We start from the raw sequence: 26,604 nt of genomic DNA, 5'->3' as shown, positions 1-26,604 counted from the left end.
AAGTTGTTTCCTGTTTGTTTACAGTCTTTATTGCACCTGAACATCTGCCACAAACAAAAACTAACTTGCTAGTTAACCTGCCTCTGATGTTGCTGCACCTCTTATGTGTCCATAGCTTGCACCGGGTACATCTTATAGAGTTACTACCTACTCCTTTTCTACATACTGAGCAGGGCCATCTACCTGAAGGGGTTTGTGTTTTATCTACCTTCCTACTTATTAGGATTTTGGTTTTAGCTAGGTTGACTCTAAGGCCCTTCAATTCTAGACCTTGCTTCCACACCTGAAACTTCTCCTCTAGTTCTGATAGTGACTCCGCAATTAGGGCAAGGTCATCAGCATAGAGGAGCTCCCAGGGGCAACCTGTCTTGAACTCCTCTGTGATTACCTGGAGGACTATGATAAATAAGAGGGGGCTGAGGACGGAACCTTGGTGGACCCCTACCTCTACCCGGAATTCATTGCTGTACTCATTTCCAACCCTCACCTTACTGGCAGCATCTCTGTACATGGCTCGCACAGCTCTCACTAACCATTCTTCTATCCCAAGTTTCCTCATTGACCACCAGATAAGGGATCGGGGGACCCTGTCAAAGGCTTTCTCCATGTCAACGAAAGCCAGGTACAGAGGTTTATCCTTAGCTAGGTATTTCTCCTGCAACTGTCTCACTAGAAATAAGGCATCAGTAGTGCTTTTACCTGGCACGAACCCAAACTGCATCTCATCTAAATTGATTCGTTCCCTAATTAGTTGCGCTATGACCCTCTCTGTAACTTTCATAACCTGATCTAACAGCTTGATGCCTCTGTAATTATTTGTATCTAAAGCGTCACCTTTACCTTTGTAGCAGTTGACTATGATGCTGCTACACCAGTCATTGGGTATGACTCCTTCGTGTATCACCTGGTTAACAATACGGGTGACTAGGCTATAGCCAACACTGCCAGATATTTTGAGCATCTCTGCAGTGATTCCTGATGGGCCGGGGGCTTTCCCGGTCTTCATACTCTTAATTGCTTTATCTACCCTGGTACTATCAACTCGGATAGCTGGTCCCTCTATTGGGTCGACATACGGTAGGCTCTCTTTCTCCCATTCATTCTCTTTATTAAGCAATCTATCGTAGTGGCATCTCCAGACCTCTTTCTTTGCATCCTCATTTAATGCAAGCGTACCATCATCCATGCGAACACATTTCTCTCCTACAACATCACTATTCTCTCTCCTACACTGTCTTGCAACACGAAATACCTCGAGTCTTTGGTCCTCACGGCGCAGAACATTGGCAAATCTTTCCTTATCTGCTTCCCCTCTGGCTAAATAAACCTGTCGCCTAGCCTCCCTTCTGGCACATTGGTACAATTCCCTGCTACCACCGTTCTTCCAGTCCTTCCAAGCCTGTTTCTTTTGTCTAATAGCCCTGTCTACCTCCTTGTTCCACCACCACGTTACTCTGGGTCAGGAGGGGACCTTACACCACCCACAAATCTGGTCGGTGGCTTTCAACAGGTTGTCCCGCAGAAATCTCCAATTGTCTTCCACGTTGTATGATGCTATATCCCCTTCTATTTCGTTAAATGCTTCAAGTAACTTGTCTCTAAGTCTCTGTCTGTTTGCAGGGTCTTTAAGCTTCCACACCCTTCTCCTCCAAGCCTGTCTAATTCTGGGCACCCATTTTGCCTTGATCCCAAAGTCGCTAACTACTAATCTATGTTGTGGGGTACATTCTTCGCCAGGGTAGGTTTTGGCATTTATAAGCCGCCCTCTTTCCCTATTTCTGGCGAGGATGTAGTCGATTTGGCTAGAGTGTCTGCCGGAGCGGTAGGTGACTAGGTGACTGGCAGGTTTCCTGAAGTTGGTATTGTAGACCATAAGATCGGTTGCATCACAGAACTCCAGCAGTCTGGTTCCCTCCTCGTTGCGGGAACCGAAGCCATAGCCTCCATGTATGCCATGGAAGCCTCCAGCATGACGTCCGACATGACCGTTGAAGTCTCCAGCCACAAAGAGAAGGTCCCTGTCACTCGTCGACAAGGTAGTTTGCAAGAGGGTGTCATAGAATTGGTCTTTCAGACCATCTGGTAGCCCCGGTTGAGGTGCATAGGCTGAGATGACAGTAGCTAATCTATGATGAAGCACTAGTCTGATCTTAAGTACTCTGTCACTTACTCTAACGACCTCGATTACCTTATCCACCCATTTCTCTGCTAGAAGTATTCCTACGCCGCCGACCCCGTCAGTGTTCCCTGCCCAGAAAATCTTGTACCTGTGTTCTTTGCCTGTGAGGAACCTCGCAGAACCTCCTCTCCATCTTACTTCCTGGATGCAGCACATATCTACGCGTCTCCGTTCAAGCATCTCAACAATTTCACCAGATCTACCTTTCAGCATGCCGACGTTGAGAGTGCCAATCCTAACAGTATGGGTGTTGGGGGTATGGGCCTGTAGCCTGGGAAGGGGAAAAGCAGTGTCGTGTACCTGAAAAGAAAACTTGCAATTGGAAGAATTCATAAGCAAAACAGTACCTACAACCTGCAAACATTTCTCAAACTTAATGCGCTACCCAAAGGTAGGGGAGAGGATGGCCAAGGCCACTAGATGGGTTCCGGGAGACAGCCGAGGATGACAGGATGACAGAGGAATGCACTTCCGGTGGAGGGGGTGGGAGGGCGGGTTACCGTCAGCGAGTAGATAGGGCTCTTAATTGTAGATTTTAAATATTTGAGAGACAACAATGCATAAATCGTAATTTTTAAAAGAGCAATGAATTCTAGGTGAATAGAATATAACGTAGCATGAATTTATATATATGTATATATATATATATATATATATATATTCATGTATATATATATATATATATATATATATATATTTATATATATATATATATATATATATATATATATATATATATATGGTGGTTGTCTACTCCTTAAACAGAGTTTGACCACCTCCTGCACCTACACCTTAGCCCTTTCATGGCGTCTGATGTGGCTTTTTAAACCAGACAGTGTTTTGAAAAAACACCCACACAGATTGCACCTCTGATTTGCAGTACCAATACCTGCAAGTAAGTTCTGCTCATTGTGGATCCTAACATGTCTTTTAAGACCCCCATTGGATTTGCAAACCCTCTGGCACACACCACATTCAAACGTGTGCGCAGACATATAATCAGAATAGCTGGATGAGGTTTGTTTTCCATGGGTTCGCAGGTGAGATTTGAGGCCAGCCAAGGACATATAGTGTGTGTATGTGCATATGTATATGTATATACATGTGTGTGTGTGAATTATGTGTTTATATTCTATAACACAGTGGTTTGACTAATAGACGTTGGTAGAATAATTAAGACTGAAATAACTATTGAGGATAGGATATGATTGACTAAATTATTCCAATAATCCCAACATGGCTGCACTCCTATAACTAAAAGCAGTAAAAGAATGTGTGTGTGTGTTTGTGCTAAAATGACTAATGGTTATTGTAGCCTTGCACCCTAATCATAAACCAAAGTTAAGTTGGTCCACAGCTTATCTGATAAAAAATAAAATAAGGTTTTACTTAATTGTGTGATTATAAAAAAAGACATTCAGGTCTAGAAACATTTGTCCCCAAATAAAAGCACCTCAACCATAATAGCAGTGAAATATATTTTTCTGTAATATTAAGTGTATATATATATATATATATATATATATATATATATATAAAAGATTAAAAAGTAATGGCTATTTCTAAGGGTTTAGTTTTCTTTTTCTTTATGAATATTTTTGTTAGTACAAAATTAGTTCTTTCTGTTTTGTTTATTACTTGTTTTCTTTTAAGCTTTCTCTTTTTGTTTCTTTTACCTTGTCATTTATAATTAAAACATTCTAACAAAACAGGTAGTAAACTAAGAAAGTGGATAATTTTGTATTCATATTGACATTATTAATTATACTTTACGCACAAATATTGTGTGTGTGTGTGTGTGTGTAATGATATATTGGGATGCTACAAGATCATGTCTTTGACATTTTATAAAGTGACGTTGAGATTATGATGAGATTAAACTCTTGTGTCAGTATCTCCAATCTACAGTATGCTGAGTTTTCATCTAGCTCAGACACTAACAGGATGTCTTCAACATATGGCAAGACATGTACAAACCAAATCAGACTGCTGGCGTAAGTTATACACTGTCATTTGCTAATGTTGACATAATTCATGAACATGTCTGTCGAATTCAATATCTTCCTGGGAACCTACAGTATTATTGATGTTAATGTTTTCCATGGGAAATAGACCCAATATAGTCTAACACTCATTATTCAAAAACAATAAAAGCAGACACAATAAAAAACAATATTACAACAACAATAGCTGTAAGTCTAAGAGTGTTTTTTTTTTTTAGTTTTGTTTTTGCCTATTTTTATAGTAGCTACTCTTTATTATTTTTTAATATTGTTTAGTTTTCAATAATTTATTATTTGAAGTTTTTAGTTGTAACTTGAAAGAGTATCATCTTGCAGAAATTTTCTTGATTTTTAGCAAGAAATATTTAACTAAATTCTAAGATGATGGTTTAACACCAACATTTTTAAATCATCATTCATGAAGTTTCATTGTTACAATACATTATAAATGTTCAGTTTATCCAGTTTTAAACAGTGATTATAATGTGATTTACATTTTTTTTTTAATTCATTTTTTAAAAATTTTTATCCTCTAAATCAATTTCACATTCATTTCTGAATTTATTAAAAGTTATTTTATCTTTAATCTCTTAAAACGTGTCTTGAAATACCTCCATATGCAATATTGCTCTTAGCCCAGTTTCGCTTACTTAATTCATTATTTTCTTTAAGTGATATTACTTTGTGAAAATGTTAATCTTTAAAATTGAAAAGTTTTGGTGGACTATAAAGAATTCATCATCCTTCTTTTTTTCTTTTTTCTTATAGAAGAATAAAAGCTACAACATGACTAGATAAAAGTTTCAAGACTCTGTTCTTAGCACCATTTAGAATTATTTCAGCAAAAATATGAGTGAACACAAACATGCAGTGTGTGTATGTGGTGTATGTGTTTTTATAAAAATTTGCTTTGTAACCATTTTTAGATGCTGTTTTAGATTTCCTTGTTATGAAGTATACTTTTTTAGTGAATTTTTTTTTATTTCTTTCTTCTAATTGCATTTAATTTTTTCAGAATTTTAATCTTGTGTGGAAGCTGAATATCAAATGTAAACTACTTAGTAGTGTTGAACATATTCGTTTAAGAAAAATTTGCTTCAGCTGTAAATAAGTGTACCCTAGCCATACGTTCTGTACTTTCATGGTCAGTCTTCTTGAAATACAAGTTTTATTTCAGATAAGGAAATTAGCTGTGGATGAAAAGTATCCAGCTACATTATATTTGCTTATATTTTCATAGTTTCAGTAATTGGACTATATTAAGGTGGCTCCAGCTGGCGGAATCATTAGCATACCAGGCAAAATGCTTAGTAGCGTTTTGTCCATCTTTACATTCTGAGTTCAAATTTCAATGAGGTCAACTTTGCCTTTCATCCTTTTGGGGTTGATAAAGTAAGTACCAGTTGAGCACAGGGGTCAGTGTAATCAACTTATCTCTTCCCCTAAAATTACTGGCCTTGTGCCAAAATTTTGAACCAATAACTGGACTAATCATGCTGAAGGTTTTTAATCATTTGTAATCATCCTCCACTACTATTTACTTATTGATTTCTGTTTATTGAAAGGATAACTTTTACCACTTTTGTGTAATAGTGTGCAAAACAAAAAAAATTATCGTGAATTTTTCTGGGGTTTTTTTTTTTTTCAATTGTTTTTTTGTTTTGTTTTAGCAGTGCAGTCTACCCCTGATGGTAAGCACTGTTTCATGTGGCTTGCTTCTTGAGGAAGGTTGTCCATGCACATTGTCTAACATGAAGTTTTGAGAGAACAATCATAAATGCATTTATTATTTTGCAGCTTTGGTTATCTACAAACATTTAGTGGGGTAGAGATTCTGAGGAATGAATTTCCCATTTTGACTTTAAAATAACTAATCAAGTAAAACATTAGAAAAATATCTGGAAGAGAAATTATTTTATGGATTATTTATATTTACTCACTAATGTTTTGCGGTCTGAAACTAATTTTCTTCTTGATTTATGCATAAACATACAAATCATTTGATACAGAATCAGTGAATTTAAGAAAGTAATTAAACTTTTGTTAGTTGAAGTTTTATGGGTGAAATTATTCTAACCACGAGAGTTGGGAGATAGACATAGGGGACTTTTACATTTTGATATAGGACAGTGCAGCTACTCTTTGTGTGTAATGAGTTCAACCAGTATTGAAGAAAGCGATAGACATAACTTATTCTCAGTATAATTAAATGTTCTGTTGTTATTTTGAATTTGCTTTAAAGTAATGTTTTGATTTAAATGTTTTATTTTAACACATGCACACGCATATTTTGTGTGTGCATATATATGTCAATAAGTGATAGTTTTTATATATTACTTTCCAGAACAAGGACTTGTTTACCTTATTGCCTTTTTTTTTCTTTTTCTTATTATTTCCAATTTAAAAGCAACACAATATTGAGCCTGGACTATAACTCATTAGGTGTGATAGTCTTTAAAAGACGAAAGTGGATCATTAGGTTAAATAGCTAAGTTGAAGAATTGCATGCTTTTCTTGTCAGTACCTTATTGTCCTAATTTTTCTTTTTAAATCAAAACATTTTCCTTAAAGTCCTAAGCTGTAGAGATAAAATTAAGCTATAACAAAAAAAAAAGTGAAATTTAAAGGACTTTAATAATCCCTCTCTTTTATAATTTGTTCACAAAGTAAATTTCCTAGTTCTGTTTTTGAACAAACTTAAACATTATTTCAAATCAAATGCTTTTATTGGTGTACCAGAGGTTGCCCATAAGTAATTTCAGAAATAGACACATAATTATTTAAATTAATTATTTCAATTAAAAATGTAAACTTTTTTGAACCCCATAACATTGTAGATTAACTACTGACCCTGCTGAATTTTATTGATCCTCTATTGATCTGTAGTGAGTATTTTGGAATCCATGGTTTAGTATAGACATGTGCCTATTATATATTCTCCTTTTTTCAAATTAACGATGCTCTTTGTCTGGTGGAATCATATGAATAGTAGTTTTTACGTAAATGGGGGATTAGCATATCTAAATATTTGCAGTTTTTAACAGAGTTGTCCTAATTCTTCGATTCAGGAGCTTGGAATAAAAGATCCATTGTGTCATTCATATTTGGGAATTGAATTTGGAGATGGTATTGCAAGAACACTTCACTTATCAGCACCAATGTGTCTTGTTTGTTAGTCAAGCTTCTTTTCTGTCTTACGATAAATTATTTTGCCTTGCCTGCTTAAGTTAATTATGCATTGAGGTGAATCCATTTTTAAAGCTCTGCAAAGCAATGATCTAACATTCATTAAAGCCTGTTGTAATTCTTCATCTCCTTGTCTTGTGTTTTCATTAGATGAACCTGTGTAGTTTCCTTCAACAAATGTTTTGTTCAATTTGTCCATTTGTTGATGGGTGTTATAGAAGTTTCAAATCATATAAACATACACACACTTCAGAATTCTTTAAAATTCAGTGATCCCATACTGAGTCCCACTGTTATTATGAACAGGATGAGTAATAAGGAGAGTCATTGGATAATTGTTTGAGAAGTCATTTCCTTAGAAAAATGTGAACGGGCAATGCAAACATTCTTGGAGAATGTCAAGATGTAGAAGTTGCTCATTTTAGCCATTGTCTTTGATCTTATGATAACAGGTGACTGTCGTCTCTGCCAAGATAATGTTGATTGTTTACGTTGACCAGTTGTAATTTCAATGAACTCAGTTCATAAATAAGTCATAAATATTAAATATTTTGAAGGTTTGTTGAATATATTATTGAATTTCAGAGGAACACTGCAATGTGAAGTAACCAAAATCCTGACAAAGCTAGGATACTCAGGATGAAATAATCAGTATTTCACAGGCATTACAACTTCAGATTCTGTGTTTTAATTCTTTACAATCAATGTTTTATAATTGCTCTTCTATTATGTTAAAAGCTTGTTTCCATTGACAGATCTTATCTTTTGATATATGATTTAGAGTTTTATATTTTCATTACTCTGTGTTTCATGTCTTTACAAAATCAAAGATAATTCACTGTCGCTGTCAATAGATAGTGATAGTGATTTATCCATTGTGAATTATCCATGGATTTGTATCCATTTATAACGCCCAAAAGGTATTGCCACTTTGTGTTTGTTAGGATCATGTTCATCATCACCATCATCATCATCGTTTAACGTCTGCCTTCCATACTGGCATGGGTTGGACAGCTTGACAGGAGCTGGCCAGGCAGAAACCAGCACCAAACTTCTGTCTACTTCGGCTTAGTTTTTACGTTTTGATGTGGACAAGAATTTGCAGCCAGGATTGAATTTGATTTTCCAACAGTAGTAGTGTAAGGATTATAGTTCTTCTAGAGGTATTGCCGAAACCTTATACTTAGAGTGTAGAAACAGTATCCTGTGATGTAAAGCTTTGTTTCCCTGTTTAATCCTTGACAAATAAAAATAAAGACAAAGAACCTCTTCTGTTAATGACATGGGGCCTTTTTTATAATGTATTCGAAGAATTCTTCCATTTCCTTGCTTTTACAGATCACTCTCTCATCCAGTTTTTACTCCTACTTCTTCCTTTCCCCATGTGGAAGCACATGTGTTCTTGTGTTCCATGTCATTTGCAGCCAGTTGCTCAAACAAAGAGGATGCAAAACTTTACTGCCTTTCTTTTATTTCCCTCCTGGGGAAGGACTCTATAAAATATTTGATACTCCACTTCCAGTAGCAATTTCATAGTATTCTTTATATCACATTGTGTGTGTGTGTTTGTTTGTTAAGTGGGCTAAGTAATTATGCTTGATTTTAAGATGATCAGTGCTGTAAAATTCACCTAATAAAAAGTCTGCTTCCTGTGAAATATTGAGTATTTTTTAATGGTAAGCCTTGTTCCTATATGTCAGCTGTCTTAACCAGTCAATGCCATTCTTGTTAGACATGATATTGTAATCATCTGGTTGTTATTATTGTTTATCATCATCATACTAATTTTGTTGATGTCATTTCTTCTGACACCAGTACCCTGATTGTTATCGGCAGACTGAATTTTCAACGTTCTCCTCACCTCAATATCAAGTATCAATGTTCTTGCATAGATGAGTATCTCAGTCACTGTATAAACAATATTTTTAATTTGCTGGAGATTTCTCTGTTATGTGTGTGACTGTTTCATCCATCTCTCTCTCATATCAATTTGTCTGGCCAGTCCTTCTTCAAATTTTGTCCTTTTTTTTTTATTTCTATATCTTACATAATCATTGCCATCAGAATCTATTGTCCTTTTAATCATCTTTAACATTTTCATCTTCAAATTAACTTCTTCTTCATCTATATAATAATAATAATAATAATAATTCTGTTCGCAGCAGCCACGGCACTGTTGTTGTTGTTAGGATTTTCTTTTAGAGTGCTCCTTCTTGTTGCAATATACATACATTACTGAGCTCTTATGCATTGCTTGTTTATTCAAAACCGCCGATATCTAACTTATCTTGCTTGTTGCTGTTATTGATAGTATTGGTTAACTTCGTTTTTATCTCCCTATAATTAGTAAAATAAAGCAATTGCATTGCAGTAGATTCAGTAATATAAGCATGGTCCTTTCTTTGCAAAATTAACTTGGCACCATTATTGGTGTTAGAAATGATGGAGTACTAAACTTTGTTCTGCGATGAAATTTTCCAAAGGTAAAATTCTCTACACAGCTTCCTAAATCCAAAAATGGAATTTATTACAGCTACTCTGTCTAATTTTGTGACCTTTGTTGTTGTTGTTGTTATCATCATTATTTTTAATATTATTATTAATATTATTATTATAAATATTATTTTTATTATTTTTTAATATCATTTATTATTAATATTATTACTATTATTAATATTATTATTATTATTATTATAAATATTATCATCATCATCATTATTATTATTATATTATATATTGTCTAAAGTGAAAATAAATAAGTTACTTTTGAGTTGCGCTTTTTGTCATTAAGTTGGCCGTGGTGATGGATTACGTCAGCTATGTTTACCTTAGTGATGGATTGTGTCAATTGTATACAAAAGTAAAGAACTCTTCTCTCTATTACATTTCTGCTGAGTTACTTCAGTCCTTTAGATTCTTATTATTATCATTATTATTATTAATGTATATTGAACAAAATACTTTGCCACATTTTTTACCAGCTCTTTATGTCCTGAGTTCAAATTCCACTTTGGGATCAATAAAATAAGCACCAGCTGACCATTGGAAATGATGTAATCAAGTAACCCCATTCCCACCAAAATTTGAGGATGTGTGTCTGTGCGCAAGAAAGAATTCTTCTTTTTATCATCGTCTACCTTCTGCCAACATTTGAAACCTTTATTATTATCGTTGTTTTGGTTATGAAATGTCCATGCTATATTTTTTCATACATTTTTTTACATTGCATTTTCTGTTTTTTTTTTTTTTAAGAGCCTCGTTCTGGATTTAGAATCGCTTTCAATATGTTTGATGCTGATGGCAATCAAATTGTTGACAAAAAAGAATTTCTGGTTGTAAGTAGACTTTTGTCAATATTTGCATCCTTTTGTTCACTAGCTGCTACTCATTTTTTCATCTTAATATATTTTTCTCTTAACGCATAAAGACATAGACACATACTCACACACACAGACAGATATACATAAGGATTAAATCTAGGTGAGATAGTTTATATTGTAAACTACACAAGAAATGACACCAAAGAAACTGACTTTGTTTCTCTAGCCATTTGAAAGCACACCATTTGAAATTCTATGCTAATAGTCAAATCTTTCAATCTTCCTGTTTCCTCTAAGTTTATAACGAAGTATTTATGATTTGTTTGGTGTGACAAATGTTCAGTGATTCCTTTAATAAAAGCCTTTTGTCATAATCTCGTACTAACTCACCCCTTCAAGGATTATGGCTTCTATTTTCTGCAGGAAAAGATATCTTAGGTAAAATAGTTCTTGTAATCACAGAGCAAATTTCTATTCTGTCTGTTGTATCAGTGTTTGTATATATATGTGTGTGTATGATTAAAGGAATATATACACATACATGTGTATGTATATATCTATCTGTCTATCTATCCTCTATTTCTTTATATATATATATATATATATATATATATATATATATATATATATGTACACACATATACGTACATACATGCATACATACATTTACATATGTATGTATGTACGTTCGTATGTATGTGTATAGATAGATAGGCAGAAACAGACAGATTGTGTGTGTAATTTGATATACACACACAATCTTTCTTTCACACACATGCACATCTATCAAAGAATGAATGCACAAAGAAAAACTATTGTACTTTGCATTTCTCAAGTAAGACGAAGATACTTGATGCCCCATATCTGTAGCCCCAGCCATGCCCACTTTGTAAATAATAGTTAACTCTCTACAATCTCAAGACTGGAAGGCAAACACTATTGTTAATGCCTTATCATCAAATAGTGACAATAGTATTTACAGAAAATGAGACAAATAAAATCTCTGAAATATGTGTTCATATAATAAGTTTTAATAGATCATCTTCCAAAGTCTGGCTGTGTTCATTACAAAACTACATCAACAATCATTTGCACTTTTTGACTTTCTTAATAACTCTGCGAATGCAAAATTATTTATGATTTATCAAACTTGAATGTTCAACTTGGTTATATAGATCAGTTTAAGGAAGCAAATGATGATCATATGAAGGTGTATATAGGAATACACTTGTACATTGAAGACCATGGCAGTAACTGAATTAATTGTGATTTTTTTCAAACTCGATTATTCTTCCCTAATAGCATTATGGATATCGTATTGTACTATGGGCTTATCATAGATTATAACACTGGCTTCCTGCAACCAGTATTATTGTATGGCTTTTTGCCACTCATTAGTAATTCCTATATGCTGTCAAGGGACTCAGATGCCTCTCAATTGATGCTCAAATTCCACCAAGGTAGACTTTGCCATTCATCTTTTCAGGGTTGATAAAAGAAGTACCAGTTGAGTCCTGAGGTTGATGTAATCAACTTACCCCCTCCCCTAAAATTGCTAACCATGTGACTAAATTTGAAACTAAAATCAGAAAGTAAATAAACACCAGCTTTTTGCTTCCATGTTATCGACTGTTGAACAATTTTTATATCATTTTATGAGTGTGTGTGTGTGTGTGTGTGTGCAGACATCTCTCTATTTCATACATATATATATATGTGTATATACATACATATATATATATATATATATATATATATATATCTATATATATATATATATATATATATATATATATATATATATATATGTTTGTATATATATGTATATATATATATATATATATATATATATATATATATATATATATATATGTTTGTATATATGTATGTATATATATATATAAATGATTAAGCTATTAATAAGAGAAAATTATGATCATAATAGAAGCACTCTTCCATAAGGCATGTAAAATATTTAATTTTTTTTCTTCACCTTAAAATAAATACACAACTAATTTTATGTCCATGAATTGACTGGTGAATCACTTATTTTCTTGCAGTATTATATACAGTCTCCACGTTGTGGAGATGTTGCATTCCTGAAAATCTTGCCGTAACCCAGAATTCTAAAATGCAAAATGTTTTCTCCAGATAACTTCCATGCGCTATATAGAATTCCACATAACTTCAAGATTTTCAAGAACACAATGTTTCCATAACACCAGGGGTGGAGTGGTGTCCTGTACTTTATTAAAACAAATCATTGATTTGGGAATTATATTTTCAAAGATAATATCTTATTCCTAATAGGTCCTTGTTCCTTTTAAATATAATTTGTCTTTGATTCTATTCTCAGTGGATTTTTTTTTTCTCTTTTTAAACAAAAGTCAAGTTCTCCTAATAAATTCTTATTTCTTTTTTATATCTGTCTTCCTTTATAATAGTTTTTACCACACTACTACGGCACTTACTGCATGCATTCATTCTTACTCCTTACCTTTGATAAGTCACTCATTTTCTCAGTTTCCTACCTTATTTATCATTTCCCCATTCTATTCACAAAACTTGTAACATGTTTTCTATTATTATTATTATTATTATTATTATTATTATTATTATTATTATTATTATTATAACTTTATTTTCATTTTGTTGTCATTTAAGTTTTTATTCAAAAGGAAATATAAAAATAAAAGATCTCTTCTAAAAATGTTTTTTATCCTCGTACTTCTTTATACACAAACATTTCATACATACAGAAATATACACAACTATATGCTTTATGAATAAACTTTTACCTGTATAATTCAGGTGGATTAGCAAAAAATATGAAACAACCCCATAATCCCTATATTAATATAGGTAAGTTTTTATGTAGCCCATTGATACCCAATAATTCATTTAGTACTTTTAAGTAGGTCCCATTTTGAATCTACTTGAATTCTAATTGTACTTTCAGAAACATGACATCTATAATTACAACCAAAGATCAAACATATCTGTACACAGAAATATTAAAGCAACTTTCATTTCTAGCAATGTTGTTAATAATTGCAAAACTATAGCATCTTGGGAGATGAGGAATTATTTACATTTGATGGATATTTGTTCTCATCGTGTTCGTTGTTAACACAACGTTGTGTTTCAGCCTTCGTCCAGGTGTCCTGGGGAAATTTTGAACCTGGGTTCTCATTCCTAAAGTATTTTTCAATGTTGTTGTTATTATTATCATTCAGGTTACTGCCGTGAATCGAACTCAGAATCTTGGGGTTAGTAGCCCACTCTCTTAACCACCACACCATATGCCCATGGGAAGTTATGGAGTGAATTTTAGGGCTTATAAATCTAATATTTTCCTATCGTTCCTAAATACCGGTTCCCATATGCTCATATGCTATTCATCTCTGCATTCGGTCTGCTTTGGAGGTTGTTGTGTCCTAGCATATGTGCTGCGTCTTTTAGTGGTGTTCTCTGTCTATTATTTTAACTTCATCCCACAGGGGGATCATGTATGGAAAAACAGAGACCACCTCCCCCTGTGGGATGAAGTTAAAATAAGAGACAGAGAACAACACTGGAAAATACGAAAACTAAAAGAAGCAGCAAATATACTAGGACACAACAACCTCCTAAGCAGACCGAGTGCAGATATGAGTAGCATATGGGAACCGGTATTAAGAAAGGATAGAAAAATATTAGAATTATAAGCCCTAAAATCCACTCCATAATTGTCCATGGTCATATGGTGTAGTGGTTAAGAGTGCAGGCTACTAACCCTAAGATTCTGAGTTCGATTCCAGGCAGTGACCTGAATAGCAAATATAATAATAATAATAATAATAATAATGACATTGAAAAATATCTTAGGAATGAGAATCCAGGTTTGGATTTCCCCCAGGACACCTGATGAGAAGGCTGGAGAGTACATCAGCTGAAACGTCGTGTTAACAACAAACAAGATGAGGACAAATATCTGTCAAATCTTACTACTCAGTTAGTAAAGTGATAATTAATAAGTTGGGTGGTAATTAGGTATCTCTAGTGTAGTTCACATTGTTTCACATCATGCCTGTATATTCATTGTATAAAAGCAATCCAAACTTATTTTAACAATGGTCCCTGTAATTAACTGCTCTCACTTCCTTTTCTTAATCTATTGCTCAACACAGCATCACCCTTTAGCATTTAAACCAGCCAAATGTGGTCAAAATATTCTATGTTTTTATGTTCAGACTGGTACATGTGCTTCTCACACGTACCCTACAATGTCATTCTAGGAATATACAATTGAAATGTGTATGCTACAAGATGATGCATGATTAATTCAAATTAATATGAATAAATAAGCCTTGCATTTGACAGAATAATTTGCTGAAAGGGTTAAAATAAGAAAAAAGTTAAACAATGTTTATCGGTTATACTGCAGAACTTCAGACAATGGACATGAAGTAATCTGAGATATGGAAATATATGAGAGGTTAGTCATTCAACACAGTAGCAGTCCAGTGATGCTGTGTTGAGCAATAGATTAAGAAAAGGAAGTGAGAGCAGTGAATAACAGGGACCATTTCTAAACTGGATGTTCATAGCAATGTTTCATTGTATTTTTGTCTTTACACCTCCCTGGCTGTGCTTCCAACCCTCTAACTTTATCAACAAATGAACTTCTGCATCGAGGAACAGTAACTTTTTTTTTTATAATGGTCAACTTTTAATTGTTTAATTTCCCAGGAACCACATGCATTTTACTCCATATCTTAAGTTTAAGAATATTTCCTTGTATACTGACTATCTGTAGCTAGCAAAGCTTAAACAAGAATTAACAAATTATAGCAAAAAACAAAGCAACAACGAAATTATCTAAAAACCAAAGAACTACTTGATGAAGCATTAATGCAATAAATTTGAGATCTTTTTAGAAAAGATCTGAGACTCATGGAGAACATTTCACTGGTGCATTTGTGAGACTGCAGCCCTACTGTGGCCACCCCACTGTTCTTCATTATCATTCAGTATGAAATAGCTTACAGTTTCCTTTAAATCAAACTCAGATGTCTTAATTTGGTATCTGTGAGTCTTAGCTGCCTCAGTAAAAAAGATGGGGCTGTTATAACTGGAGCACTTTTGAGTATAAGATCTGAGAAATCATAAATGACCTGCAACTAAATAAAAGTAACACAGGATCATTGGAGAAGAATGCTGAAGAGGATATTCCAGTGAATTAACAAAAAATTCAGTTCATCTTTAGGAAGTTTGGCACATCTAAAATAGCCCTCAAAAAGTGTCACTGCCCTAAAGAGCAATGGAATCTATTTGGAAGCCAGAACTCATTAGAGAATTGCATAAAAGCAGGGGTTAGTTACATTTAGGGAAGTAATAAAGTCAATTTACAAAAGTATTTGAAATCAAACAATATTTAGCTTCTCAAGTGTGCAATAAAAAAGTTAAAGTCATGTATTATTAAATAAACACTTGTTATTGGAACTTGCAACAATTTAGAGTCATTGATTGAGAAACCGAAGTAGTATTGGTCAATCAAATACAGTTAAGACCTTTCTAAAGCCAAATAGAAAATAGGAATAAATCAGCAAGAGTGGATAAGAGAGTCTCCATAGAATCACTTTACCTGATTGAAAATACCAACCAGATCACTAACAATTCATAAGCTGCTATTTTTAAGAACCAAAAGAGAAAAGGACACATTGGCTAATGTAATCTGAGATAAGTTATGTTTGAAAAAAAATATTTAATTGACTTAGCTGCAATATAATAAGGTGCACCACAACTCATGAGAAAAAGTAACCAAAATTACATGAACAGTACATAGAATATGTACAGGTAGTGAACAGTGAAAATGCCTTGGACACCTGTGCTACACCAGATGTCATCTCATCGGATGAAGAATGATGTTCCAGAACTGTGAATACTTCTTTTTGACTAGCAATGAGGCACTTCGACCAGTTTTAGAGATCATTTTTCACACCTGAGCTGATGAGGGTCTAATAACAATATTAACTAAGCAGAAACATATGTAATAACCAGAGCAAAGCAAACTTGGCTTCTTCATTGGACTTTTAATATAATCTTAACAAAAAAAGAAGAAAAAAAAAAAGGTGAACGAGAATGAATCTAAAGCAGATTCAAATTCCATACGTATAATATTTTGCTTGCTACCTCTAATAAAAGAAGAAGAAAAAGCCAAAAAGTAATGAACATAATAAACAAACATAATCAGCTGAATTTATTTCACCGCACTACCAGTTTACAAAGAAGATTCTATGCAGTTATTTGACTTGCTACTAACAGCTGACAAATCTCAGGCAAAGTTCACACATCTCTTATAGATAAATCAGACTTGGATATGATATGTCAGAAAAAGATGGGATGGTTACAGCTAGAACAGCAGTCAGAAAATAACAAAACCATAGCATCCGAGCATCCACAGCTAAGAATCTGGATCATCATCATCATCATCATCGTTTAACGTCCGCTTTCCATGCTAGCATGGGTTGGACAATTTGACTGAGGACTGGTGAAACCGGATGGCAACACCAGGCTCCAGTCTGATTTGGCAGAGTTTCTACAGCTGGATGCCCTTCCTAACGCCAACCACTCAGAGAGTGTAGTGGGTGCTTTTACGTGTCACCCGCACGAAAATGGCCACGCTCAAAATGGTGTCTTTTATGTGCCACCCGCACAAGCCAGTCCAGGGGCACTGGCAACGATCTCGCTCGAAAATCCTACAGGAGCCAGTCAGGCGGTACTGGCAACGGCCACGCTCAAAATGGTGCATCTCATGTGCCACCCGCACAAGAACCAGTCCAGGGGCACTGGCAACGATCTTACTTGGCTTGCCGGGTCTTCTCACGCACAGCCCATTTCCAAAGGTCTCGGTCCGTAGTCATCGCCTCGGTGAGGCCCAATGTACGAAGGTCTTGCCTCACCACCTCAGCCCAGGTCTTCCTGGGCCTACCTCTTCCACGGGTTCCCTCAACTGTTAGGGTGTGGCACTTTTTCACGCAGCTATCCTCATCCATTCTCACCACATGTCCATACCAGCGCAATCGTCTCTCTTGCACGCCACAACTGATGCTTCTAATGTTCAGCTTTTCTCTCAAGATACTTACACTCTGACGGGTATTCACATTGACATTACACATCCAACGGAGCATACTGGCTTCATTCCTTGCGAGCTTACGTATGTCCTCAGCAGTTACAGCCCATGTTTCACTGCCATGTAGCATGGTTGTTCGTACGCATGCGTCATACAGTCTGCCTTTTACTCTGAGTGAGAGTCCCTTTGTCGCCAGCAGGGGTAAGAGCTCTCTAAACTTTGCCCAGGCTATTCTTATTCTAGCAGCTACACTTTCAGCGCACCCACCCCCACTACTAACTTGGTCGCCCAGATAGCGGAAGCTATCGACTACCTCTAGTTTTTCACACTGGAATGAGATAGAAGTTGTTTCCTGTTTGTTTGCAGTCTTTATTGCACCTGAACATCTGCCACAAACAAAAACTAACTTGCTAGTTAACCTGCCTTTGATGTTGCTGCACCTCTTATGTGTCCATAGCTTGCACCGGGTACATCTTATAGAGTTACTACCTACTCCTTTTCTACATACTGAGCAGGGCCATCTACCTGAAGGGGTTTGTGTTTTATCTACCTTCCTACTTATTAGGATTTTGGTTTTAGCTAGGTTGACTCTAAGGCCCTTCAATTCTAGACCTTGCTTCCACACCTGAAACTTCTCTAGTTCTGATAGTGACTCCGCAATTAGGGCAAGGTCATCAGCATAGAGGAGCTCCCAGGGGCAACCTGTCTTGAACTCCTCTGTGATTGCCTGGAGGACTATGGTAAATAAGAGGGGGCTGAGGACGGAACCTTGGTGGACCCCTACCTCTACCCGGAATTCATTGCTGTACTCATTTCCAACCCTCACCTTACTGGCAGCATCTCTGTACATGGTTCGCACAGCTCTCACTAACCATTCTTCTATCCCACGTTTCCTCATTGACCACCAGATAAGGGATCGGGGGACCCTGTCAAAGGCTTTCTCCATGTCAACGAAAGCCAGGTACAGAGGTTTATCCTTAGCTAGGTATTTCTCCTGCAACTGTCTCACTAGAAATAAGGCATCAGTAGTGCTTTTACCTGGCACGAACCCAAACTGCATCTCATCTAAATTGATTCGCTCCCTAATTAGTTGGGCTATGACCCTCTCTGTAACTTTCATAACCTGATCTAACAGCTTGATGCCTCTGTAATTATTTGTATCTAAAGCGTCACCTTTACCTTTGTAGCAGTTGACTATGATGCTGCTACACCAGTCATTGGGTATGACTCCTTCGTGTATCACCTGGTTCATAATACGGGTGACTAGGCTATAGCCAACACTGCCAGATATTTTGAGCATCTCTGCAGTGATTCCTGATGGGCCGGGGGCTTTCCCGGTCTTCATACTCTTAATTGCTTTATCTACCCTGGTACTATCAACTCGGATAGCTGGTCCCTCTATTGGGTCGACATATGGCAGGCTCTCTTTCTCCCATTCATTCTCTTTATTAAGCAATCTATCGTAGTGGCATCTCCAGACCTCTTTCTTTGCATCCTCATTTAATGCAAGCGTACCATCATCCATGCGAACACATTTCTCTCCTACAACATCACTATTCTCTCTCCTACACTGTCTTGCAACACGAAATACCTCGAGTCTTTGGTCCTCACGGCGCAGAACATTGGCAAATCTTTCCTTATCTGCTTCCCCTCTGGCTAAATAAACCTGTCGCCTAGCCTCCCTTCTGGCACATTGGTACAATTCCCTGCTACCACTGTTCTTCCAGTCCTTCCAAGCCTGTTTCTTTTGTCTAATAGCCCTGTCTACCTCCTTGTTCCACCACCACGTTACTCTGGGTCGAGAGGTGACCTTACACCACCCACAAATCTGGTCGGTGGCTTTCAACAGGTTGTCCCGCAGAAATCTCCAATTGTCTTCCACGTTGTATGATGCTATATCCCCTTCTATTTCGTTAAATGCTTCAAGTAACTTGTCTCTAAGTCTCTGTCCATTTGCAGTGTCTTTAAGCTTCCACACCCTTCTCCTCCAAGCCTGTCTAATTCTGGGCACCCATTTTGCCTTGATCCCAAAGTCGCTAACTACTAATCTATGTTGTGGGGTACATTCTTCGCCAGGGTAGGTTTTGGCATTTATAAGCCGCCCTCTTTCCCTATTTCTGGCGAGGATGTAGTCGATTTGGCTAGAGTGTCTGCCGGAGCGTGTTCAACTATATTTCAAAACAACTGCACATTATCTACCTGTGTACATGTTACAGTCTGCTCAATCAGGACCAATAGGTCAGGCCTGATCTCAGGTGACATATTAACAACAGCAACAAAAATGGTAATAATTTTATCAATTTTCAAAGAAATAAGAAACAAAGACTCTACTCTAAATGAATTTGAATTTATAATTGCCAATGTACAAGAAATTTAATCCAGGACTCTTCTATGCTTAATATTCTACTACGTTTGCCTATGTCTTTACCACCTAAAAATAACAGTAGCAGCAACAATATATTTTAAAATGATTGCTCATAAATGTTTAAAACCCAATATTTTCAAGTGAAGAAATTGCTCTCTCTCTCTCTCTCTCTCTCTCTCTCTCTCTATATATATATATATATATATATATATATATAGGTTCAAAAAAACACAAAAAACAATAACAAAAATACAACAAAGTGAGGACGTGATACGGATAGTGTTATTGGACGCTCGGGAAAGGAAAGAGAGAGAGTATGACGTTTCGGGCGGAGCCTTTGTCGGAAAGACGGAAAGTTCAAAGAATGGAAAAACGGAGGAAGAGAAAATCGGCACCGATGCCCACGAGGTTACGTTGTGGAAGGACCGGAAGAGGAGGTGGTGGAGGAAAAGTTCTTTCTTAGACAGGAGAGTGAAAAAGGGAGGTGAATATCTGTGCGTGCGCGAGAGTCTGCAAGTTTGTGTGTAATAACAGAACGTGTGTGTGCGTGGTTTGCTGGTTTCTCTGTTAGTGTGTATGTGTGTGTGTGTGTGTGACGTAGTGGAAGGAATTAGTTGCAGGAATAGTTAGTGGGTGCTTATGGACAATGGTCAGTGGAAGGTCAGCAGGCAGTTTTTAAGTATATATATATATATATATATATATATATATATATATATATATAACAATTGCAGTGTGGAAGGTGTTTATAAGCCATTTAAAATAACACACAAAAACCGTTAGATTCACTTCAACATTTAAATTTAATTTGTCAAAATATTTTCGTCGCTTTGAGACCACGACCTGTTCACTGACAAAATTCTGTGCTGCATCTGAATATGATTGTGTATACTTGTTTATATTATATATGTATAAGTAATTTATATATGTATCTAAGACGTTGTATCAATTCACCGTTAGACGATGGTGAGAGGGGCAAACGCACACACACACATATATGTGTGTGTGTGTTTACATATGTGTATATGCATATGTATATATGTGCGTATATACAACCTTCAACAAAGTAACTGTCATGTATACAACTTGAACTGACGCACATATCAGTACATAAACATACATTCACATGTACATACATATGCACACACACACACACACACACACACACACACAAACACGTCTACACACTTACCCTATTACTCACGTACATCCATAAGTATATACGTGCATACTCACATACATACATATATACATATATACATACATGTGTATAGGCATGCACACATGCATACGCATGTACACAGATACATATGCGCACACATGTACACGCACATACATACATACATACATACATACATACATACATACATACATACATACATACACATGTACATATATATCATGAACTAACTATTACTTTCTCAGATGCAGCACAGAATTTTGTCAGTGAACAGGTCGCAGTCTCAAAGCGACGAACATATTTTGACAAATTAAATTTAAATGTTGAAATGAATCTAACGGCTTTTGTGTGTTATTTTAAATGGCTTATAAACACCTTCCACGCTGCAATTGTTTTCGTTCCAGCACACTATCTCAGATCAGGTCACTTGCTATGCAAGTACATCTCCGTAATATATATATATACATCAACTTTAAATAGAGCTCAAAACTGATCCGTTGAAAATACTTTATTACAACAATAATAATAATAATAGTAATAATGAGCTCTATTTAAAGTTGATATATATATATATATATATATATATATATATATATATACACAAAAACTCAACTGTGAGTTTTTTGCTAAGATTGTTAACAGATACTATATTCTTTTGCCAATTTTTTGGGTGAAAAAAATATATTTAAACATATATATATAATATATATATATATATATATATATATATATATATATATACATATATATATATGCATATGTGTGTATACATGAATATTTATAATGCTCATATGCATATGGATAGTGTACATGCACATAGGTATCTCTTTTTATGCCTACACTTGTGTTGTGTTTGTAATCATCTACTTTCATTTAGCAATTTCCTTAATTGTTTGTCTAGAATGAAGATCATGTCTACTAGAATATGATGATAATTTGATTATCTTTTCATTAACAATGATGACAATGATGTTGCTAATGATGACAGTGAGGTCAAAATAAGAAAGATAATTATGATAATTTTTTGTTATTGATAATTGTCTTACAGTATTAGTCATAGATATATTTCATTTTCAGTAGGGGTGGGCGTTTAACATTGAAGAATCATGGCAGAATGATAGAACATCTTTGAAAGTTGTTAGGGTTCTGCAATATATTGTAAAGGCATGATAATGTTAGAAATACAATTTAAAAAAAAATCATTATATTGCTATTGTTGGTGTTGTTGTTGAGTGTTTCAATTGTTAGAGTGTTAAGCAAAATGATATGGAGTATTTCTATATGCTCTTGATGTTCTTGACTCCTGCTGAGGTCACCTTTGCCCTTTTGTAGCACACAAGTACTGAGGTCAATATAAACAACAAACCTCTTCCCACTAAAATTGTTGTTCTTGTGCCAAACTTTGAAACTCATCATCAGTTTTATGGCAGCAAAACTAGCAGAATCATTGTCATGCTAGACAAATGCTTAGCAGCATTTCTTCTAGCTTTACTCTCTGTGTTCAAATGCTATCAACATTGACTTTGCCTATCATTCTTCCACAGTTGATAAAATAAGTACCAGCTGAGTGTCAATGTATTTGACTCCCCCCACTCTTCAAAATCCCTGGCTTTGTGCCAAAACTTAGAAAAAGTTGTTGTTGTTGTTGTTATTATTATTATTATTATTATTAAGGCAGCAAGTTTGCTGAATTGTGAGAGCATTTTTGTGTTTATACTCTTTTTGTGCTAGATTACTGCATTTGCTCTCTGAGTTTTATCGATCTGTGCTTCTATCAAATTCATCCTAATGGCTTGTTCCTGAGCAGCTATAAATAGTAATTCAGTGTCTTGTTTCAAATTTCCATCTTTCAGCCACAGCATTCCTTACTTTCATCATCTTTAACTTGTTACATTAATTTTCCATGTAATTCCTTCTCTGTTGTTTTCCTTCTGCTTTTGAATTCTGCTGCTGTTTCAGTAACTTTTTAAACATACCTAGCTTCCAATAGTATTCTTTCTTCACTACATACAATATTATTTCAACTCCAATATTGCAGTACTAATGATGTCTTCTGCATTTAGTAATTCTGCACCTTCTTCCTTTCCTGGTTGGTAGTGTCTGTTGATATTACTTTTAGGGTGGAGTGCATTGTGAGCAGCTTCCTAGTTCTCCCATCTAAGTTCTTTAGTTTGGTCTTTGTCCATATGAATAGGGGATCAGAGTATCTTAATACTGGCATAACTCATGTTATGCTAGTATTCTTCATTACTTTGATAATATTCCTTCCATTTAATTTTGTTTTGTGTACCTTCTTAATTCATCTCTTGTAGCCTTTGGAGATTTCTCTTTCTATTATCCAATTGTCTTGCAGCATTCAGCAACTCTAGATATTTTGTATCCCTCATTTTCTACAGTGAAAATGATGTTGTTTTGTGGTAATGTTATGCCATCAGAATTTATCTTCTGGCCTTCATGATTAGCACTGTGCACTTATCTCCACAAACTGCATTCCAATAGACTTGCTGAATACTCTTAATGGATAATCTTGGTCTTTTTCACTTTTTGTATGTAGTTTCAGGCCATTCATATAAAGCTAGAGACTTATTTTCAATTTATTTTCACCTTGGTTTCCACAAACTAATAGGTAGATCTGAATTTTCTCTCTCTAAACTTGTCATAGAAATTAACAAAAGCAAGACTCTCTGAAAGATTGCCTTGTGCATTTTCATACTTCCCAATGGTTCATTTATGCATTTGAGTTCTACTTTCCATGCTTTCATTGCTTTTTCCAAAAAGCTGTTTTTCTTTTTATTGACTCTGAGTGTCTTCAGGTACTTCAAGAGCCAGCAGTATGGAATATTATCATATTATCTTTTAGCGTATTCAGTCAATAACTAAACTCTTCTTTCCTATTTGTGCCTCATTTAGTATTCTGTTATATAAACAAATCAGCAATGATTCCCCTCGACTTCTTTCTGCATCCCTTTTGCTCTTCTGACAATAGATTCTCCTTATCCAGAAAATTTTATACTTCATCTGTTATAAGGCCAGTTATACTTTCCAGAGTAATTGTAAGCAAGTAATAGGTCTATAATTGCCAACTTCCTATCTCTTTTCTTTGTCCTTCTGCACCAATATCTTTTCTATTGTCATTCATTTTGGCATTCCATTTTCTATATAATCAATAAGAAATGGTTGTATATAGAACTGTGTATACTTAAAAGATTTTTTTTTAGTCAGAATTGTTGAATATCATCTGATCTGGGGGTCTTTGCAATTTGGTATTTCTTTTTCCTTGATGTTGATATTTTCTTGTTTTGCTCTATCTTCCATTTCACTTTTAAATTTTCATAACCAATCAGTTTCCATATTATGTTTGGATTTCTTTGCTCTAGATTTCTGACCAAAATTGTCTTGCTGCTTCAGCTTCTGGCACTTAATTTCCCTGGTGCTCCACTGCATTCTTTAGCCGTTATTAAAATATCTTTTTGTTGTTTTATTATCTGCCAGAATTATTTGTGTCAAACAAAATGCAATGAATTGTTTGTTCCAGCACTTTATGTTCTTTTATTACTTCAAATTCTTTCATCCACTTGTGCTTGATAAAATGAATGAATAAAATAAAGTACTGATCATGTACTAAGGTCAAAGTAACCAATTGCCCCTCTCCAAAATGTTCAGCCTCTTGCCTATGTTAGAAACAGTTATTATTATTCATGCATTCTCCATGTTACAGAAATGTGTTCCTGAAAAATTTCACCAGAATGCTTTAATGGAAAACATTTTTCCTTTTGACTTTAGTGTACATTAACCTGTGTAACACAGAACTGAAAAATAGATTTCATTCTATGGTATTACACATTACAGCAAGCTGTTTCGGGAATGCAACATTTCCATGATTATGGGGGTTTACCTGTATTGTTATTATTTTTGCATCAGTGGTATTTTCATTGCATGCATTCACTGCATTACACAATGAAGCTCTCTGTACTTTGGATATGTGCAGTATTTTGTTAAGTTTTGTACTTGCTCATGTACTGACAGACACTATTGATATAAAATGGGTACAAAGGTTAGTAATGTTTTCTCTGTATGTGATGCATATTTGTAAGTCCTTAGACTTTTGGTTACCTATTTGTCTGCATTTTTATTAATCATTTACAAAGCACCTACAATTACTGGGATTGTTGAGAGTGGTGCATAGGCAGAATTGTAAGATTAAATTCCTTACTGTTCCTCTTTTAACTACTCGTTTCAGAGCTTAAGTTTTACTGAGCTTCAACTTTGCTTTTCATCCTTCCAGGGTTAATAAAATATAGTCAATTAAATGAATCCTTATCATATTTCAAGGATAATGTAACTGAGTAAGCCCTACTCTCAAATTTTTAGGTGTATGCTTATATTAGAAACACTTATTAGAGGAGTTGTTTCTGTTTTCTGCTCCATTCTGGTTATTAACATTTCAAGATCTTTTAGGTCATATCACCACTTTTTTAAAGCAATACATTATCATATTTTGCGAACTGGTGCCTTGATCAAGAGGCATTTCCTTTCCTGAACCTTTGATAATAATATCAGATTTATTAGCCTTGATTTCTTATCCTGTGTGTATTAGCTTAAAGTATGTCACTCTTAAAGAGCTTTTCTGATATATGCTTATACAATTTATTTTCTGTAGGTGTTTCATAATGCTGGCACAATTCTGTGATACCTGTGAATGTTTTCTTTCTTGATAAGACTGGACAGCCAGAGATAATGTTATTTCTTTCCAGTTTCCACATATCCTGTTTTTATTTGGCTGTATTCTGCTTCATTATGTGTTTTTTTTTTTGTTTTGCTTTTGTGGGAAAGCTTTGATCTTGTGATGCAATCAATAGTGCTTTAGTCTCAATTTTGAATCTTACATGTCTCAGCTGTTGTTGTGACTTTTCCTTGTCTGCTTTTGCTGTTTAGCTTTACAGATGTTGGCAATGTTAGAATTTTTCTTGTCATCACTCTATCATGGCAGGCTTTAACCCAAATTTTAGATTAAATTCATAATTTTTATTGTTTCTTCTCATCCCTTTTTAACTTATCACTTCAATCCTTTTCTTTTCTTCTCATATTTGTTGGTTTCCTTGAAGACAAAACAGTTCTTTACATTTATCTCTGTTTCATCATCAATCTCTAAAGTCCGGTGGCCCTTGGTGTAAATGGCAGCGAAAGTGGTGCATTCAGATGAGCTACCATCTATGGTCTAACAGAGAAGATTGGCAAATTTCTTCAGATATCTAAA

The 26,604-nt window shown here is 35.0% G+C and overlaps 1 protein-coding gene across 9 annotated transcripts in view; it reads left to right on the top strand.

The window, feature by feature from the left end:
* Window positions 1-26,604, top strand: part of LOC106876559 (calcium uptake protein 3, mitochondrial) — a 444,529-nt gene that overhangs the window by 304,257 nt on the left and 113,668 nt on the right. For all 9 annotated transcript variants that reach the window (XM_089365311.1, XM_089365306.1, XM_089365308.1 and 6 more), the window contains one exon: window positions 10,621-10,703. In XM_089365311.1, coding sequence (XP_089221437.1) covers window positions 10,621-10,703 — 83 coding nt within the window. The remainder of the gene's footprint in view (window positions 1-10,620; window positions 10,704-26,604) is intronic.

The sequence above is a fragment of the Octopus bimaculoides genome, chromosome Z, assembly GCF_046866305.1.
Source record: "Octopus bimaculoides isolate indiv1 chromosome Z, ASM4686630v1, whole genome shotgun sequence".
Taxonomy (NCBI): domain Eukaryota; kingdom Metazoa; phylum Mollusca; class Cephalopoda; order Octopoda; family Octopodidae; genus Octopus; species Octopus bimaculoides.
This window is presented reverse-complemented; position numbering and strand designations above follow the sequence as displayed.